At 33.6% G+C, this 20,259-nt stretch overlaps 1 protein-coding gene across 1 annotated transcript; it reads right to left on the bottom strand.

Moving 5' to 3' along the window:
- Nucleotides 1-13,264: 13,264 nt before the first annotated feature.
- Nucleotides 13,265-16,316, bottom strand: LOC134249373 (uncharacterized). Its single transcript, XM_062731732.1, has 7 exons — nt 15,901-16,316; nt 14,948-15,162; nt 14,544-14,698; nt 14,342-14,454; nt 14,091-14,230; nt 13,635-13,850; nt 13,265-13,320 (listed from the first exon to the last, which is right to left on the bottom strand). The coding sequence occupies exons 3-7, from the start codon at nt 14,694-14,696 to the stop codon at nt 13,280-13,282; spliced, it is 663 nt and encodes a 220-aa protein (XP_062587716.1). The 5' UTR covers nt 14,697-14,698; nt 14,948-15,162; nt 15,901-16,316; the 3' UTR covers nt 13,265-13,279.
- Nucleotides 16,317-20,259: the final 3,943 nt, after the last annotated feature.

A 20,259-nucleotide genomic window follows, 5' to 3' on the forward strand; every position in this document is an offset into this window, starting at 1 on the left:
GCTTTTATGAATTTTAATTAGTCTTGTCATGAAAGTGGATTCTTGACTGCTCAGAAACCCTCAATATGGTAGACATATGTCTCATGATTTGTGGTTGGTCATGATTTTATCCTAATTTTGTGTATTTTTAACCTAGAGCCTTGACAAGGGGATATCAACACAATGAGTTGAATATTTGTGTCCTCTCCCCTGTTGATATGAAAATACATTTGGAAATTTTTTCCTTTTATATAACACTATTTGAACAAGGGACTGGTATTCAAGCCAGTGTATTAAGTGGCTCATCACTTGACCACACATTCATTGATTTGTAATAAAGGATGAAAATAATTTCATTTCACACTGACACCATATAGTTGTTGATATGTATACAACACATTCAGTTCATACTGCTGAGGTTAAAACTGGTAGAATCTAACACACACAAACTCCCATGGATACAATTTGCTCCCGGATATTGGCAAACTTTGTTTTGTAGTCACTTGAAACAAAATATATTGTAAGAGGTTACGTATAACTTAATGCATGAGAAAAAGAAATGCTGGCTTTGGCCTTCACCTCAACATTTCGTTATATAAACAACAATATACAAGAGGTATGCATTATAACAACCCCAAATGATAAACGAAGCTTTATGATAGAAATATCATTAAGCATTGCAATGCAATGAAGTGGCAATATAATTAGCATATCAAAAGCTTGAAAATGTAACTGCTAATGCGATAATTTTGATAGGCCATTTTTCAATCACTGAAGTTTTGATGGATTTTTTTGTTACTTCCTGATGACCGGTCTGCAGGGGATACTAACTCCTCCATGGCACCTGATCCTACCTCTGATGTTTTAGAGGTCCTTGTTTACTCTGCTCCTGATTTGTATTGTTTAATGGACTTTTGAACATGAATACTATTTGTATCCATATATTACATGGCAGTAAGCGGTGTAACAATTTGATATTCTGATTTAAAGAGCAACGCTTTATTATGCTTCCTAATCAGAACTAGATAGGTATGACATTAAATATTATTTTCATATATACCACATACTATTAATTTTATAGTGAGATAAAAAAATATTGATATTTCTAATTACCATATCAAATTTTCTTCACATCAAGATTAGACATAATATTCATTTCTCAAAAAAAGTAAGCATCGCTTCATACTTCAAACTATTTTCCATTTGAATCTAATGCTATTGTTATTGATGAAAATCAATATTTGGAAATTTTGAAAAAAAAATGATGAAATTTAGAGCAGAGGGATATTTTACCTGAGGCTTTAAGTGGCTTTTTATACCCCCCGCAAACGAAGTTTGGGGGGGTATATAGGAATCGCCTTGTCCGTCCATCCAGCTGTCCGTCTGTCTGTGCAAATGTGTCCGGTCCATATCTTTCTTACGAAGGGACATTAGAATCTACTACTCCACACAAAGATTGCCCATGACATAGGGGTGTGTCATGACCTTGACCCAAGGTCATTTGGGGAAGTTCAAGGTCACTGGAAGAAAAATTTCATAATTCGTGTCTGGTCCATATCTTTCTTATGGATAAACTTGGTAGGTTCTCATTTCACACAAAGATTGCCCATGACCCAAGGGTGTGTTATGACCTTGACCCAAGGTCATTTGGGGAAGTTCAAGGTCATTGGAAGAAAAATTTCATAATTCGTGTCCACATCTTTTTTATGGATAAACTTGGTAGGTTCTCATTTCACACAAAGATTGCCCATGCCCCAAGGTGTGTTATGACCTTGACCCAAGGTCATTTGGGGAAGTTCAAGGTCACACAAAGATATGGATAAACTTGGTAGGTTCTCATTTCACACAAAGATTGCCCATGCCCCAAGGTGTGTTATGACCTTGACCCAAGGTCATTTGGGGAAGTTTAAGGTCAATGGAAGAAAAATTTCATAATTCATGTGTGATACATATCTTTATTATGGAAAAACTTACTTCTGAAAAACCCAGCGGGGGGTATTTTGTCCCGTTTGGACAGTTCTAGTTTCATTAGTGAATGCTTCATGTTAGTACTTCCATTCCTATATTGACTCTGGATATCTTTTTTAATTCATAGATTTTATTTTTGCTTTCACATTTAGAGACTGTACAATACAACTCGATAAATCTTGGTCTATTTGTAATGAAGGAAAATACAGTCTGACAAATCTGTTTTATATTTTAATCCTTAACTAGAAAAGGACATGGAGAGTAACCTAACAACAACACTCAATGGGTTACCTGATTACTTCGGCATTTCTAATGTCAACATCCTGATCTATGTAGCCATTTATCCTTATTTTTTGTATGTGGAGTTTCCCAACTAGATAATCAAGAGCATGGTTTTTATCAGAACAATATCTAAAACAAGACAAGCATTTAAAGAACAAGTTGATGAAACAAGGTATATCAACAGTGTATTTTGCAAGTTCTATGGCCAATGCAATGACCTTGTCGGCATATTTAATTTATTAAGGTAGTGAATTTACTAGCTACCCATCTATAGGATGTAAACTGTGTTGGGGAAGTTTACACTTTCTAAATAGTGAATTAAGTTTCAAAAAAACCCCTGCTCACTTATATGAAATTTTTCTTAAACTTTTATGATTTTCCAAAGGAAATGTATATGCTGAATAAAATACAAACAATTACAGCATGTCTTGCGGGGCAAAGATTGACAAAAAAGGCACATAAACTTGACAAATTTATAAAGGAATAATAAACGTTTGTGTCATTAAGAGTTATCTCTCTTATCAGAGTATCAATGTACCTTAACTGCGAATGGTTTGAACTGTTGTGATCTATCTAAATTTCATTCAGATAGCTCCAGTGTTCTGGTTGATTAATCGTCTTGTCTTTCCTAGCTCTAGTGTTCTGGTTCAGTGTCATCCTTAGCTCTAGTAATCTAGTTCATTGTCATTCTTAGCTCAAGTGATCAAGTTCATTGTCATTCTTTGCTTTAGTGTTCTGGTTCATTGTCATTCTTTGTTCTAATGTTCTGGTTCATTGTCATTCTTTGTTCTAATATTCTTGTTCATTGTCATTCTTTGTTCTATTGTTATGGTTCATTGTCATTCTTTGTTCTATTGTTCTGGTTCATTGTCATTCTTTGTTCTAATGTTCTTGTTCATTGTCATTCTTTGTTCTAATGTTCTGGTTCATTGTCATTCTTTGCTCTAAGTGTTCTGGTTCATTGTCATTCTTAGCTCTAAGTGTTCTGGTTCATTGCCATTCTTAGCTTTAGTGTTCCGGTTCATTATCATTCTTAGCTGTAGTGATCTTGTTCATTGTCATTATTGGTCATCTTAAGGTAGTGTATATCTTTGTAATCTAATGTTGGGCCACAATGGATGATCAAAGTATTACATAGGAATACATACAGTGTAGAAAAAATGTTTAAAATCTTCTTTCAAGAACAAGAAAACTGTGATTGGTCATATGAAAAGGAAATCATCTTCAGGTAGTGTAGATTCAAGTTTGTTCAAATCATGACCCCCGAGGGTAGGGTGGGACCACAATGGATGATCTGTTCTTTTCAAGAACAACAAAGCCATGATTGGTTCTACTTGTAAGGAAGGATCCTCGGGTAATTTAGATTCAAGTTTGTTCAAATCGTGACCCCTGGGGGTAGGATGAGGCTGAAAGGAAATTTTTAAACCCATAGGGTGAAATTAGTCACAATATTTCAAAGAAATATGTAAGCATTCTTCGTTAATGTAGATTCAACTTTATTCAAATCGTACCCCCCCCCCTTTTAGGGGTAGGTTAGGACCACTTATACATTAAAGATTTTAATACATGATTTAGTTTTGCTTCTTTCCTGGCCACAGTGCTCAGGTGAGCGATGTGGGACATGGGCCTCTTGTTTGTATAGTAATCTTCCTCAATGAATTCTTTGCATTAGTTTTTGTCCCTTTGTCATTCTATGGTGTAGTATTCTGTATCCTTCTTTTTTTTCCTTGGTAGAGTCAAGAACTTCTCCGAGAAATGATTTATTACTTTCCAAATAGAAATAAGACCTGGGGATATTCAAAGGTATCGTTTGTATATACGCTATGCTAATAGAAGAAAAAATAATGTCTTTTAAGGGAATTCATGAAGGGTATTGTCTTGATGGAAGTATTAATAAGAAGTTGATAAGATTTCATCTTATGGCAACTAATTGGATAGATGATATATATTTGGTCGTTTATCTCAGTGAAATTGACTCTGTATATATAAAAGTCATCTACAACCGATCTTGTTTTTTTTTTGTTTCTCTCAGTAGACGAGAGAAGAACCTACTACTTCAACTTTTATAAAGCATAAAAGGTAGGTTTTATTATGTTTTCATTAGAAATATATACGGGAAAGTAAACATACATTTGTTTCAAAAGGACATAGGATAAATTAATAAGTGACGACTACAGAAAAAAACATGTTTCTTTTTACTGTTTTAAAAATGATAAAGATAACATGAAACACTTTTGTTAGAAGTCTTTATTTCTGTTTTATCATAAAGCAATATGAGCTCCATTTTTAATTTTGCTTTAAACAAAGCTTATATATAGATCTTCCAACACAAATATGAGCAACAGAAGTTTGGTTTCAGTTAAAAATCTATACAATTAGGGAGAAAAATAAACGTTAATGTCACTTAGATATCATATAAATATCGCATGTAGTTGAGAGTATCATTGAAAATTTTCACACCAAGAAAACCATTGTCAACCGAGGCGCAGCCGAGGTTGACAATGGTTTTCGAGGGGTGAAAATTTTCAATGTTACACTCAACTACATGCAATATTTATTATATTATACTGAATGTTTTATACAAATACATATAACAGTGAACCGTGCGCGCATAAATTCTGCGCAGTCACTATTTTTTGGAATACCACCCGTCGTCAAGCAATGTTGACTGTTGCTACGCTGAAGGGCGTGGCTTCATTATTCAGCGGGTAGTAGTGTTTTTTAGCAAATGTTTCTCGACCAATCAGATTCAACTAATTTATATGAAAGTATAATATATATAAATGTCGGATGACCGAATATTTTTAATACAATCTCTGAAAAAGATAAGTAGAACTTATTCCTCTGCGTCATACACATTCATTTTATGTCAATCAATTGAAATCAATGATCAAAGTATTTGTAAGACTGTGAATGTACGTTAGTATCAAATTTTACATTTCTAATAGATTTCTCTGCGATAACTCTTTCAAAGTTAGTTGAATTGATTTCATTATACCAGAATGTAAGTTTCGCCAAGTGAAAGGACAGGCGCTTAATGATGCAATTCAGTCAACTTGGCAACTTCTTGTGGATGTCTTTGTGCTTGACGTCAGTGGACAGGGGCCATTAAAATTAACACGAGAATTAAGTCTCGTATACTAAGTATTTTAATTTTTTTTTTTAGACAGCGTTTAAAAAATATAAAATTACATTTTTTTTCACAAATAAATGCAAATATAAGGAATGACTGACTAGCTTTTGTTGGGTGTGCCAGGGACATCAACGACGGTTGGAAAGGTGGGATAATTTATGCATAAGGGGTAAATTATCCCACATTTCCAGCTATCGTTGATGCCGTGTCATACCCAACAAACTAGACAGTGATTCCTTAAATATATTTAACCCCTTCCCACCGCTGCTAGCTAAGGCATTGTCTTATTACCCGGTACATGTATCACTCAGTCTTTCTATTGCGCTCAATTATTTTGATACTTTATTAAATAACGATAAAATGTTATCAAATAATTTTTGCAATTCTAATGCTTTACGAAAAAAAAAATTAATATATTATAAAAGGGATGACCATATATATTATTATTTTTTTCTTTGGGATGGTCATCACCTTAGAATGTTCTTAATGCTGAGGTTTGAAAATTTGACTGAACTTTCGTCAATAAGGAATTTATCCATATCTATCTAATACATATTTCAGATCATGTCAGCTTGTCTCTGCCTCGCCACCTGGTCGCTGACACTGCTATGTCAAGTACACAGTCTAATAACCCCAAGAACTACTGAAGGGGAGGAGCTTCCTACCCTATCAAATTTTGGTCCTGGAGGCGGTTTCACGGACCAAATGCTGGCTGAATGTCTTAAAAACGGTCAAAGTCTACAAACCTGTCAGCAAGTTTTTGAGAATATAAACCCACCACAGGGTAATGATACAATTCAAGATGAGAGTACGCTCCCTGAAGGTGATGCGTTTCAGAATTTTCAGAACTGCATCAGCAGTGGAAAAAGTATCGAAACCTGCGAGAATGAAACTGGTATCAAGATGATGCCTGGGGCACCACCGTTTTCGAGTGGTAGATCCTCCTCTGGAAAACTACGGATGTCTCTCGACAACTTTTACGTGTTCCTCGTTGTTCCGGTCATTTTGAAGTCTTAAGTTCTATGAAGACTCAGTCATTTAAATTAGATGATTAAACTCTATCTCTCATTTCATTCAAAAATTGAATACGATGCTTTGACAATCCGATTTTCTAGCTCTCACTTAGATGACCTTTATTATCCTTTTGTCTGTCATAGTTTTTTGACCAATTTTTATTGCCATAACCACATGAACCGTACAATAAAGGGTAATTTAATGGTGTGATGAAAACGTTTGTTCAAAGAGCAAGTTTTCAAATAAATTCTGCTTCATTGGAATATAAAACACGTTGGCTAATAAAGAAGCACCTTTAGTGCCCATCGGCATTGCACTTGTTGTAAGACTTGGTTTCTAACTAAACGTTTTCAAGTAGACCGAGTTCCAGTGTTCTTTTAATATCAACTTTAGAGTATTTTTTTGTTGCAGAGTAACAAAGTAGATTTGCTGATGACCAATCACAAGATAGGAAAATTTCTAAGCTCTATTTTTTGGTGAAGATGCAGCTGTCAATATTGTCATTAGTGTTTGATTTACCGTGAGAAATGTTTGTAGTAAAGTCGAATTTTTTGTATCATTTAAAATGAATAGCGATTTTCAATTTCTAAAAGCTCTTTGGAGTTTTTAAGTTATATCTTCTGTTAAAGACTACTTCTGCTGAATGACATGTAGCACAGTAAGTTTAAATTTTATATTTTGAAAGGAGTATAAGATACGGGCTCGATAGAGCATTTGCTGGACCCGGGAAAGCATCTCTAAGGATTTTTCTGAAGTATAGATAGGTACAGCCCTTCCTGTTTGACTGAAGTGTTAAAGGTAATCAACAATAAAAAGTGGTTTTGAACAATTTTATCATTAGAAAGTAAAAGCTGTGAATATGCAGGCATGTTTACGAAAATTTCCTAAGATTGTTCACAAGAAATTTCCTAAAACATATCTTAGGAAAATCTTAGGGTCATCGTAAGGTTATCTTAAGGTGTTTTTCAAAGCTATCTTATGATTATCCTAAGCTAAGACGTCTTAAATCATTATGACATACAATGTAGAAATACGCAAAGCTTTATACCATTGTCAGGAATCAGGAGTTGTAATTTTTTGCTATAGATGATGCTACACGATATGTCATCACAATGAAAATATTTAAAAGAATGAAAATTTTAAAATAATGATTTTTTTAAAGAAAAAATATAAATAAAAATAATATTCTTTTAATTATTAATCATCTTAATTCGACGATATACTGTAATATTGTTTGCATTTAAAATCAAATAGAGTGCCATTTGATCATAATTCAGAATTCTTGAACGATGAAAAGCGCGCCACTTTTCTCCGTGGAGCCCTTATTAATAAAAAAAATTCTTGTTCGACAAGAAAAAACCCAGCAATAGAAAGAGGAGCCCTAATTTTTTTGAGATTGAAATCGAACTACTGCTTGATGAGGTGAAGAAACACAGCGCCATTTGTGGGAATGATTGTTTGTACTCTAATTTCTGGCATAGAGGGCGGTATCAACACCTGTGAGGTCACCAAAGAAAATTATAGCAACCATGTAATCTAACTCTCTCTCTCTCTCATTTTACCAACATGTTCAATGGCACTGAATAGTAAAATTAAGGTAATATAGTAGTGTATGAAAAAAAAATGGCACTGAAAGAAGTTGGAACCTACCCCCCCCCCCACAGCATGAAATAGCATTTTTGAGTCAGAAAATTTAGTTTTTTTTTTGTTTGTCAAGTTTTTTTCAGTGTAAGTTGGATTTTTTTTCTACGGCTCCACCTTTCAAAATCGATGCTACATGTATGTCCCTATCATGTGTAAATGCAGTACCTGTATGACTGTTTAATAATTCAACATCTGTAGAAACCACATGATATACAAACAAAAAAAATCCACGATTTTTTAAAGATATATTCAGCGTTGAGGTTGCAGGGGTGGGGGTGGTTAGAGAAATAAATACCCCTTTTAGATGGAGAGAAATATTAATATTGTAATATCATTCATTAGTCAAACTGTATTACATTTTTTTGAAAAACACATCGACAAAAATTAATAGTCTTATTAAACATAAAAAGAAATCTATATATTACAGTGGTAATTTTTACATCTGAACGTCCTGTGAGAAGCTGACTTCTGGTTCTAGCACTTCTGTCTTTAACGTGTACTGTAATCAGTCCCTCAAATTCTTACCGTATCTCTTGATACGACTATTTCCTCGATCCAGCAACAACATGGACGCGGCCATTTTTGTTTAAAGGTGCATGGACAATGGATTAAAGTTTTAATATTTTTCATTGATACACAACAAGATTGCCACTTTTCCTAAGTATTAAGAATAAAAGAAAAAAATTGTGAGAGTGCAAGAATATGTCAATCAAACCCATCCAAAAATTTGAGGTTTCAATAACTTTAAGATGAAATAAAAGTTTTTATATATTTTTGTGTGAAATGCTATTAAAATATATAAGTCGTGATATTATACAGGAAATATTAACTTCAAATCTGTGTCCATGCACCTTTAAGATAGACTTAAGGGTCCTCCACACACCCACAGCTTATGTTCTCATATTATTGAGCATTACTTTTAACAAGCATATCAACTTTTAAAAAGTGTCCAGGGATTAAAACGTAATTTAAACTGATTTTTTGAAATGATTATTTCACAAGTTTCCAGGAATTTTTCCCAAAGCGTTTTCATACCTAGCACAAAAAATTTTGTCTTACCCTTTCGTATATTTATAAGCTTACAGAATAATCATAAAAACTTAATTTTATCGATCAACATATTTTTTACAGAAATTTATTTTATATATAAAAAGTACATAAAACTCATTTTCTCTGAAATACATCTCTAGAAAAATCAACAAGGACTCCTTTTGTAGATAAGAAACATTAATGAATTAGATTACATCAAAAAATTGAATTAAAATTGAATCCACTGATGTAGAAAAAACATTTTCAAAATCTCTGGTATCAAAGTTCCTTTTTGGAGTTATCTTTCCTGTTGCTCGGGACTCAAAAACTTTGGCAAGTCTCCGCTTACGTCACCATACTATATTTAGTAATATACTGGCCACTGAACTGGACAAAAATAAAAGAGGAAAACTTGAAACGCACACTATTTTATCAATATTTATAAACACACAATGAGATAATGTATTATTGAAACTTACAAATTAGTGCCCAGTCAGCATCAATATGTTGGCCCAATGTAATGCCAACAATATTCATTTTGTTGGCCCAACGTTGCATACCAATGTTGGTTCAATGTTTAAGTGCAAAGTGGGCTCACGTTGGGCCAACGTATTGGCTTTACGTTGGCCCAAAATTAGACGCCGATTGCATGGATGTTGGCCCAACCTTGGATATATGTTGGGCCTACGTACTAGACTACAAATATTGGTCTTATGTTGGCCCATTATGTCTTTTACATTGGCCCAATGTGTCTTTTACGTTGGCTTAGAGTTTCTTTTACATTGGCCCGGCGTTCCTCTAGCTTACATCGGCCCATTGTTTCTCTGATGTTGGCCCGATGTTATTTTCACATTTGCTCAACGTCTTTTGTACGTTGGCCCAGAGTTTGTTTTACGTTGACCCAGTGTTCTCAACCAATGACTCATATTTGTAATTTCCAGTAAGTGAAAGAAATAACAAGAATAAGATAATTTGACGTTAGATACGGTTTAATAATTAAATCAATTTAAATGAATTAAAAACACTAAATCAAAAATTAAAATTAAAAACTAAATTAAAGTCAAAGGGTAATAATGATAATTCACCAGATACCAAAAAATTCAAAGTCATTTCAAGGCCATTCATCGGTTGGTCTCCTATTCTGCTGCCGTTTTTTGTTTCCTCTCCTTCCTACCCCCATCCCTATCGCAAGAGTATCGTAACGTGTCCTTTTCAGCATCTTCGATATCTTTGTCTTTTGCATCTTTGCAACATCCATTCTTTCTCACAGTTACTGTCAAAATAAGATATTGTGATTTTATTTGTTATGTGAAAAAAAAATTGTTTTTAATTACTTAAAACTGCACACTACAGAGATCTACTTTGTAGGGTAGTTTTATGTCACTAAAGTGATTTGCCCTTAGAAGTAAGATAGAAAAATATTGTTTCGGTATTTACACAATTTATGTTGGATTAAAATATTCGAAACATTATATTACACAAACTTAGATAAACTTATGTACAAATTAAAATACAAATGTGTTTTTGGTTTACTTTACTTGCAATCATTTTGATGACAAGATATTTGTGCAACATTATGTCAAAAGTATGAAAAAATTGTAATCTTAGCTCAATAAATTAATGTGACTTTGATGCATTACCCTTGACACATGTCTGATCTTTGACAATTATATTTTTCATTTTAACTAAATTTGTAAGTTGTCAATCCACACACATACAAACAAACAAACCAAGATCAGTATATCTTGGTAGTATAAAATAATATTTTAAAGATATGTAAAAAAAAAAAAAATACTCACACAGCTACACATCTTTCAATGAGAAAAAGGAAAATGCTCTCTTAATTATCATCCCTCCCTAGCCAGTTCGTTTTCTTTGCACCACCAGTGTCTATCATTGAACTCATAATTCTCCGTACACTTTGTTTCGTATTGTCACCTCTAATCGTTCCCCGTTTTCTTACCTAAAAAGTACAATGTGATTTTTTAAATGCTTAATGATATTATCATAGCTCTTCAATAAATATTTCAACTATTTTTATTCGTGCTGTTTATAATGGGTCGGTTTAATGTCATATGATTGTTCACAAAATTAATCAAAGTACTGAAAGTACTGAAAGCCGGGCTTAAGAACAGCACACAGGTGAAAAGAACAGGTTTCAGTTAAAGTATGAATGATATAAGGAATTATTAGATGCAGCGAATGAAAAAGCATCATTAAATTTTATATAAGAACAATAGGTTTAACTTTGATGAAGTATAAGGGTGATTTTATCTTTTTATTTTTGAGCTTTATATACTTGTTCTTTATTGTTATTGAGCATTTTTTTTTCTTGCCTTATGCCATGGCGTCAGGCACTACTAAGGATCAATATTTCCTACGTCTGAAGCTAAGAGGTCACAGTTAGCCAGCAAAATTTTGTGCATGCTGATTATCATCGAATTTTGTTACCTGCGTTTCAACAACAACAGTTAGCAGAAAAATGATCATATTACTGATAGACTGAGGATGTATTTAAACATGCATACAATCGCAATATGTCGTCCCCAACTTCGTTCTAGACTAGAAAGTCTGCTATTGCAAGCAATAGCGTATGTTTCCCGAACTGGAGAATTTTCATTTTGTCATCAGTAATACTATGCCCATTAGCTAAGCTTGGACAACCATCAACTCGTATCAGTCCTTTCGGTACTTTGATTTTAAAATCGGAGCTAAGCGCATGTGCATGCATATGCAAGTTATAAATCCCATCCTGTTTGGTTCAAAACTAGAGTAGTTAGAGCCATTTAAAGTTTTAGCCAATCAGATTGCAGTGCACATGCATGCACATGTTTTCATGATTATTGTTATATATCATATTGTTGTAATGCATCACTTGTCGTAATGCATGACTTATTTAAAATTTCAATGTATTTCATCAAAAAAGAAAGAGATATTAAAATTTTTGTTTCAGCCAATCAGAGCAAAGTGCACGTGCATGCACATCATTTCGTGCTAATCTGACAATGTCATATTATCTACACTATTAATATATCCTTATATAATATCCTTATGAAATGAGCATTTCATCAAAAAAGTGTAAAAGTTAAAGCAATATTCAGTATACAAGTCATTTAATGTTGCACGCATCCGCACGTAAATGCGTATGCACACAAAATGACCTTTGTTCCATACATCTACACAACATGCCTATTAGCCTTAAAAAGGTTTTAGCTCAATTGGATGGACATTTTTCTAGAACTCAAACTTGGACAACCATCAAACCTATCTGTACTTTCAGTACTTTGATTTAAAAATCGAAGTTCAAGAATTTTGACTTTTCCCCCCTTTCCATGGAAACTAATAAAAGCTTCGAATTTTTAAATCCAATGAGCACAATTAAAGAACCTAATCATTACATCCACAAAATTTCATGACGAATGTGCAAGGGTCTATGCCTACAAGTTTTGGGGATTTTAGTTCATGTAGAATAGTACTTGATGCAACAGAAATCACCCAGGATGTTCCAGGGAATGATACGAGATTGCAGGCCAGCACATACAGCGGATACAAAAATTCTCACACTGTTAAAAGTGTTACAGGTGTTGCACCTAATGGTGCTTTGGTATTTATTACTAAATTGCACCCTGGCAGCACATCTGATGTTGCAATTGTAGAACATTGTAAAGTCTTAGAACAGTTATCTCCAGGTGATATGATCTTAGCAGACAAAGGGTTCACTATTCACAAGTTGTTGCCCCCAAGGAGTACATCTAAATATTCCTCCCTTTCCAGTGAGGTCCAACTATGTCGAAGAATTGCTAAGTCACGCATACATATTGAAAGAGCAAATGAGCGTATTAAGAATTATGAAATTTCAAGGCATGTTCCGCAGCAATTTAGATATATTTCTACAAAAGTCTTTCAATTATGCTGTGTTTTAGTCAATTTTCAGGATCCCCTTATGCAGGAAATTGCTCAGAATTTTGCAAGTGTAGATAACTAAGATATTAAAATTAAAATGTTTTCACCATGTTTAATGTTATATCTTATAGCTGTTGTAAATACGGGAGAAATTTACAGAAATAAAAGTCTGTCAAAACAGATATGTTGATCTCCCAATTGATGTCTTTGTTAATTCTCACAATCGCACAGTCTTTTGGTGTCCAGACCATAAAATCACACAAGGATTTCCCAATTATATGAAGCTGTCCTTGCACTTGATCATAGTACATTGTATTGGTGGTTCTCTCATAGCTTGAAGGACTTGACTCCATTAAAATCCTGAACCTCTATATGAAAAAAATATATATGTTGAAGATTTTTAAAGAAAAAGAATTTTCATTGGTGCCTCAATCATTAATATAAGACAAAACTATTTAACTAATAAATATTCACATGTATAAGTATTTTGTTCCTTACTGTACAATAAAGTGAGAAGGCAAATCATCTGCCTTGAGGACTAACATTACAACAGAAGGAAAAAACTTTTTTAACAATTGCTAAATTGTACTTAAATTTATCCAAACTAATATATTGGAATTATTTAAAGTAATATCTCAGTACATGAAACGTATTCAAACAAATACATACACACTATTATTACCTAGGCAGAAATCGTGTACTTTTTCAATAGCTTCTGGAATTGTCATATTCTTTGCTGAAAAGGGGCATTTCACCTCCAGTATTTCTGGCTTAACGTTTGACATCTCTAATATGTCAGCGAGTCCTGGATTCTGATAGCTGAATCCGAATGCAGCAGGACGACGAATGAGTCCATCCGGGCTTGACCCAAGAACCCCATTACAGTGTAGCCAGATACCTAATATGAACAGTATTATAAAGTTTCAAAATAGCATTAATATGCAACACTCTGATTTTCTTATGCATTGATGACTTGTTATAAATAGAATATACAAACAGTATATTTATATTCATATCTTCAACTTCAGTTTAATAACTGAATTTTAAATAAATTAGCTCAAGAAAATTTTTTATTTATCATCAATTTTTATTTGCTTTAAAGAAATTGAAATTTTGCTTAGGAAAGAAATGTACCAACCTATTGGCTCTACAACTGCATCCCCAAAAGTTCTATACTTTTCAATTGCGACTTTTTCATTGCACGTCCCCCAAATAATGGCATCCTTCTTTGACAGATCATAAGCTGAGCATAATCTTTTGTATAAGGAGACAGGATATCTGTTATATAAGGAGCAAACTTTCAATATTTTTGATTTTATAATTAACTGCTTTTACAAGTATCATTTATAATTACATATACATATAAAGGCATGTAAACTACCAGTATACCTATTTCTCTTGATCGCTGCCAAAACACAACCAAAGTTTGAAGCTGTTGATCTTTTCTTCCTAACAGATGACCACATGCAATTTTCCTTTTGACCAGTGGTAAGACAGGCAATCTAAAACATGACAAAAATCTTAAAACTTAAACAACATTCATAATGAAACAGAATACATTCTATTCATTATGCAACTCATTTGTCTTTACCTGTTGGATTTCTTGCTCATTTATCATTAATTTTTGCTTCATCCGAGCAATTGGATTCTCTGCAGAAATAAATTCCTGGCTAGAGATGAGGTCTTCAACTAGAGGCACTGCAAGTGTGGGCACAGGCGGCTCGGGGGATAGTATCCAATGCATTGCTGTTGATTTAATTAAACAAAAAATTAAACCCTCAGTGAAAAAGACAACAAATACTCAATAAACCTGTATTGCAGTTAAATCACCAATTCTTAATACTGGTATATATGTTAAATATTTTTTCAAACTTATTTTATTTACTACTTCAAATAAATTTTGGATTTCAATATGTATACATGTGAAAAGAATGTACAAATAACTTCCTTTAAGTATGTATGAGAAATAGGGTGAATAATATTTAAACATTTTACTAAAGGTTGCAGTTGAGTTGAAGTTTTATATTACGTCACGATCTTCTAGTTTGACAGATGCGTTCAAGGTAAATAGTATACGCCTCCTAACCGCAAGCTTTACGACTGGAACTTTCTTCTAATCCCTGATTGTTTGCTTGTACAACAAACTATTTCTGTGTCAAGGTTGATAATATGAGTTTATCAATCACATGAATTGTTTACGCTGAATGCATCTGTCAAAAAAGATTGTGACTTGATGCAAAACTTCACACTGAATTGAAATTGATAGTATAAATGTATAATTAAAAGTTTAAAACAAAGTCAACACAAAAACAAAAGAGACAAGAACAAAACTAAACATGTAAAAGACAAAAAAAGCAAAAAGAATGGAAAGACTGCACATCTTGTCAGAATTTCAGTCCAATGTCAAATAAGCCATTAAATATCTGAAGTCCAAAGTCCGGGTATAATGAGTTAGTTAGGTGTTTTGTGAATTTATATATATATATATATACATGTGTGTATATGCATTCTATCCTATCACAGTATAAATTTTCAAAAAAGTAACAATAGAATTAACTGGTAAACAATGTGACACTAAAATAAAACACCAGATATATTAACCTGAAAATCTCGATCCTACAGTTGTCAATTTCTGATATAGGAACTCCCTGTCCCTATCATTGACTGGCCTATTTGTTGCCCTAGTAATTTTTGACAAAAGTTGAAAAATGGAGCATAATACAACACTGAATGGTTTTACATATACCATGCTAGCTGCAGATCTGTAGCTTGCTGGTCTGAAAAAATTAGGATGGACGACCAGAGAGATACAGTTCCATCCATTGAAAAAAGTGTATATTGCCCATAAAAAATATGCTATTTCTCTATTTTTTATATTTTCACTTTTGGGGTACTGTCATTTTTTAATATTTTGCACCATTCATGAAACAGTCATAATAAATGCATACCTGTAATTTATAAACCTGTCAGGTGCAGGAAAAAGTTCTTCCATTGTCTTAGTTTGACGAGGTGGCGCACTCTGGATGCTTAATCCAACTCTGGCGTACATCAGTTTTGCTGACATTTTTGTACCTGTATCAACATGTTCCATAAATTTACTAAGTTATATTATAGTCTTGGGGCCTAAAGTTAGATTTTATAGTTACAAGATTGGAAACTAAAACCCATGCAGGGGCTGGAGGGTCTAAATTCATACTTTATAATTGAACAAAATAGAGAAAAGTTACTTCCATTTACAGTTACAACATTTCTTTACATACTCCTATATATTTTTAATTCTTCACATAAAACTGTAAAGCTTTGATTTAGCAGCCATAGGCAGAGGTCTGTATGACATTCATTCAACTCCTTAAAATTTCTTCAGATACTGTTTGGTCATTGGCAAGGCAAAGACTTAAAAAAAAAAAACTTTTCTTTTCTTCCAAAAATCTCAAAGAAATGGGATGAACTTACAGTAACCTGTAGCTCCGGTCTCGCATGGAGGCTTGCACAATTCCCCTTATAAACTGCGCATCTTTGTCATACACAAACTTTGAAACGTGGTCAGATTGTACGGCAGTCTTCGATTTCCGCATAAGTTTCGTTGTACCAGCTGTATAATTTGACCATGGAGAACGCCATACCGCAATCGCGTGTACCTAATACCTTGTGTAATATGGCGTCTTCTTTGTTTATCCCCAGAAACGAAATCTGGCGATGTCTAGGGGGGCACTGTGTAGGCCTAACACCTGCATCATTAGGGACTCCTCGGCTGATTAGGTTTGCCGAATGAGTGGAAAATTTAGCCTGGTACCCTGTCTCACCATTGCCGAGGCAGTGACGCAGAGTAAACGAAGCAAAACAGGGACAGAGAACCAGGCTATGCGTAGGAATTTGTTAAAAGTTCTCTACTAAGAACAAATGTATTTTTGATAACTGCACAATAATAATTACAGTACAGTTTATATTCACATTTAATTAATCAGATTATGAGTATAAATTGTTTCAACAGCGATTACAAGTAGATACACTATATTTCAGAACGTCAGTTTAATTTGGCGACTATTGGGTCAACATCCTGCCTTGAACAGAAAGTTGAACAGGATCCCATAAGCCGGCTATTGCTCTTTGAGCAATAAGCCCGGCTAAAAATGTATCGGACACAGGAATAAGAAATTATAAATGTATTTGGGAATCACACATACTTGGACTTTTCCGGTTAGTATCGGAAAGACCCGAGATCGCTGCACGATTTTATAGGACCTTTTTTGTCTGAGACCTTGTTGAAAGTACAGAATACTGGTCTAAGGGAACTAATATTATACAACTGTAGTATTTATAGCACCATAATTCAAAGTTTGTAGACAAGGAAATAGATTTACATGATAATGATATCACTTATAAAGATTATACATACATGCATGCATGTGTCTCTATCAACAATGATCGCCCCCTCCCCACGTTCCCCCATGCATGTGCAAAAATGGAGCGTTGCGCGCTTTAATGAGTTAATTATTATATATACAGTGTATATATTTTACTTTAAAGGACAAGAGTTTAGATTTATCCCACATATAATAATTAAAACCAAAAATCACATATAATGAGAAAAGAATATGCATATACATGTACAGATCGAATCTGCTACATTGTAGATCAAAATCTGTTCCACTATGTTATGATCATTGATAGAAAATTTCCTTTTAAAATACTCATGCACAAAAAAAATCAGAAATACTCACATTTTGCTTTAACTGCGTCTATCCTCAAACAAAATTCAGTCCTTTGTCTTTGTTCTCTACATCTTGCGCGCGAGGAAGGGTGACCTCTATTTAACTCAAAAACTTAATTTATATGCCCTCCTGGGAGTGACATCTTTCAAAGAGTGGAATAGCACGTACAGCTGCAATGCTAACATTGGCTTTACACTTAATGTGTCTTCTACAATGTTCTTGACCCACATCCAAATATTTCTTTTAAAATCCTTAAATTGATAAGTTTGTATGCAGTATTACTTTTAGGCTTTCACAGGGGAAAACAGTATTTTTTTTAATTTGCAACAATATAAATTCGTGCATATAGCCAAGATATGCATGCAGATGTATTTTCCCCCAATATGATATATAATACGTTAATGATATCCAATAAAACACATGAAGATTTATTTAATATAAAAATTGCACAACATTATGATATATGTGTGTGCATGATACAGGGAGAGAAAGAGAAAATCGTTGGGTATAGTACTTAACACTAGCTTGATATAAACGTTGGGCCAACGTTGGACCAGCTGTGTTAGCCTTATACCTTGGCATAAAAATATAGATATGTACCTGATTAACTAGTGTCTGTTAAGGAAATGTAACTTTTTACCATTAGTACAACAACATTTAATCAATAAATTAATAAACACATATTTAAATGATTTATGCAGTACACATTTGACACAGTGGGTCAAAGTTGGTCCAACTAAAAATGTATAAGTAAGGCACTGAAAAGATTAAGCCAGATAACAAAATTAATGTTATTAACTTATTATAGAATACATTTACATGTAATGTATACTGATCCAGTCACACGTGTGTAGTGTTACATAATCATAAATGATCAACCTTTTAGTAAAATTATCCTCTCAGCTGTAGCAGTATATCTTTGACAAAGATTTGCATTGGGCCAATAATGGTCCACCTACACGAGACCAACCGTTTTATGCTAAGTTTGAAACATTGTGCCAACGTTGTCTTGCCAACGCTGGCCCAATCGTTGTACACCTGAATATGTTCATTACGTTCAGTATTCAATATTGGGCCAACGTAAGCCCAACGATGCAGAACCAATGTTAAAGATAGTAATTTCTGTGAAAATTACATACATCGGGCCAATGTAGGCCCAACAATGTAAAACCAATGTATGTTATCACAACAACTTATGTGAGATTAAGATACATTGGGCCAACATTGGCCCAACAACGAATAACTGACATATGCTGATATTGCCACTAAGAGATAATGTCAAACATTGGCCCAATGTTGGCCCAATCATGTTATACCAACACCAACCTTGACCCAACAGACCGTTACTCTACCAACGTTGGGCCAATATATGAATGCTGACTGGGTGTGCCGAAATTTCAACATGTTCAACTATCAAAAACAGACTCGGTTGATTAGTCTGAAAGTGTAAATAACCTATATACGTTTCTCTTCATACCCAACGGTACCTGTTGTCTATAGGAATTATTATCTTTATTAACATAATCCAAGATGTCTGTTGTTCTTTTATTTAAAAAAAAAATACCGCAATCCTTTTCATCGGTCACTCCGTGATCATCATGCAATGTGTTCATTGTTTACAAACGGTGGTAGGATAATTCGTTCATGTATTTTCTCAATAAAACCGGAAGTAAAAGTATTTTTTCTCTATATACGTCACAGGTCACATGGTGTGGAGGACCCTTAAGATATGTCAAAGGCTGTCGTAACTTTAAGATTATTCTTAAGAACTTTCGTAAGTAAAGATACTTTCGAAAACCCCACTTAGTCTTAAGAATTGTCGTAAGTATATCTTAAGACATTTCATAGTCCTAAGATAGCTTCGTAATCATGCCTGCAGATCTATGGATTTCCTGTCATAAATCTTAAACTAGAAGGCATGTTTACGAAGCTATCTTAGGACTAAGAAACGACTTAGTTATACTTACGACATTTCTTAAGACTATACACATGTAAGTGGGGTTTTTGAAAGTATCCTAACTTAAGAAACTTCTTATGAATGATCTTAAAGTTAAGACAGCTTTTTTACGTATCTTAAGTCTATCTTAAGCAAAAATGACCGCATTACAATCATACGACATTTTTAAACGTGCTAATTTTAGCGATTTCTTTATTTTTATTTTAGCGAGGGTATTCAGGCACACTTAAGGCCGGTATACACGGTAAAATTTTATTATACCGGTATAAGATTTGTATAATAATACAAAATCTTATCGTGTATACACTCTTAATACAGTGTATCATAAGATTTTTCGAATCTTATAAAACTGTATTATGAATATAGAGCAATGCTCTATTTCCTAATACAAGTCTTAACTTACCTTTCACTTTCAACCAATGAAATGTAATGACACTAGGGGTCATCCTATTTTTATCATTACTAAAAAGCACATGGTAAATAATAATGGCCGACTTTACAAGTAAACACATCGAAAAACTTGTGGTTTTATGGGAAGGGGAATAGGACTTGTAGAATATATCAAGCAGTGCAAAGTACGATGATAGATACTGCTATCAGAGACTCATCCTCCTTTATTATTTTGACAAAGAGAGAAT

Source organism: Saccostrea cucullata, unplaced genomic scaffold (assembly GCF_032062105.1).
Source record: "Saccostrea cucullata isolate Sc308-1 unplaced genomic scaffold, CSIRO_AGI_Scuc_v1 ctg1670, whole genome shotgun sequence".
NCBI lineage: Eukaryota > Metazoa > Mollusca > Bivalvia > Ostreida > Ostreidae > Saccostrea > Saccostrea cuccullata.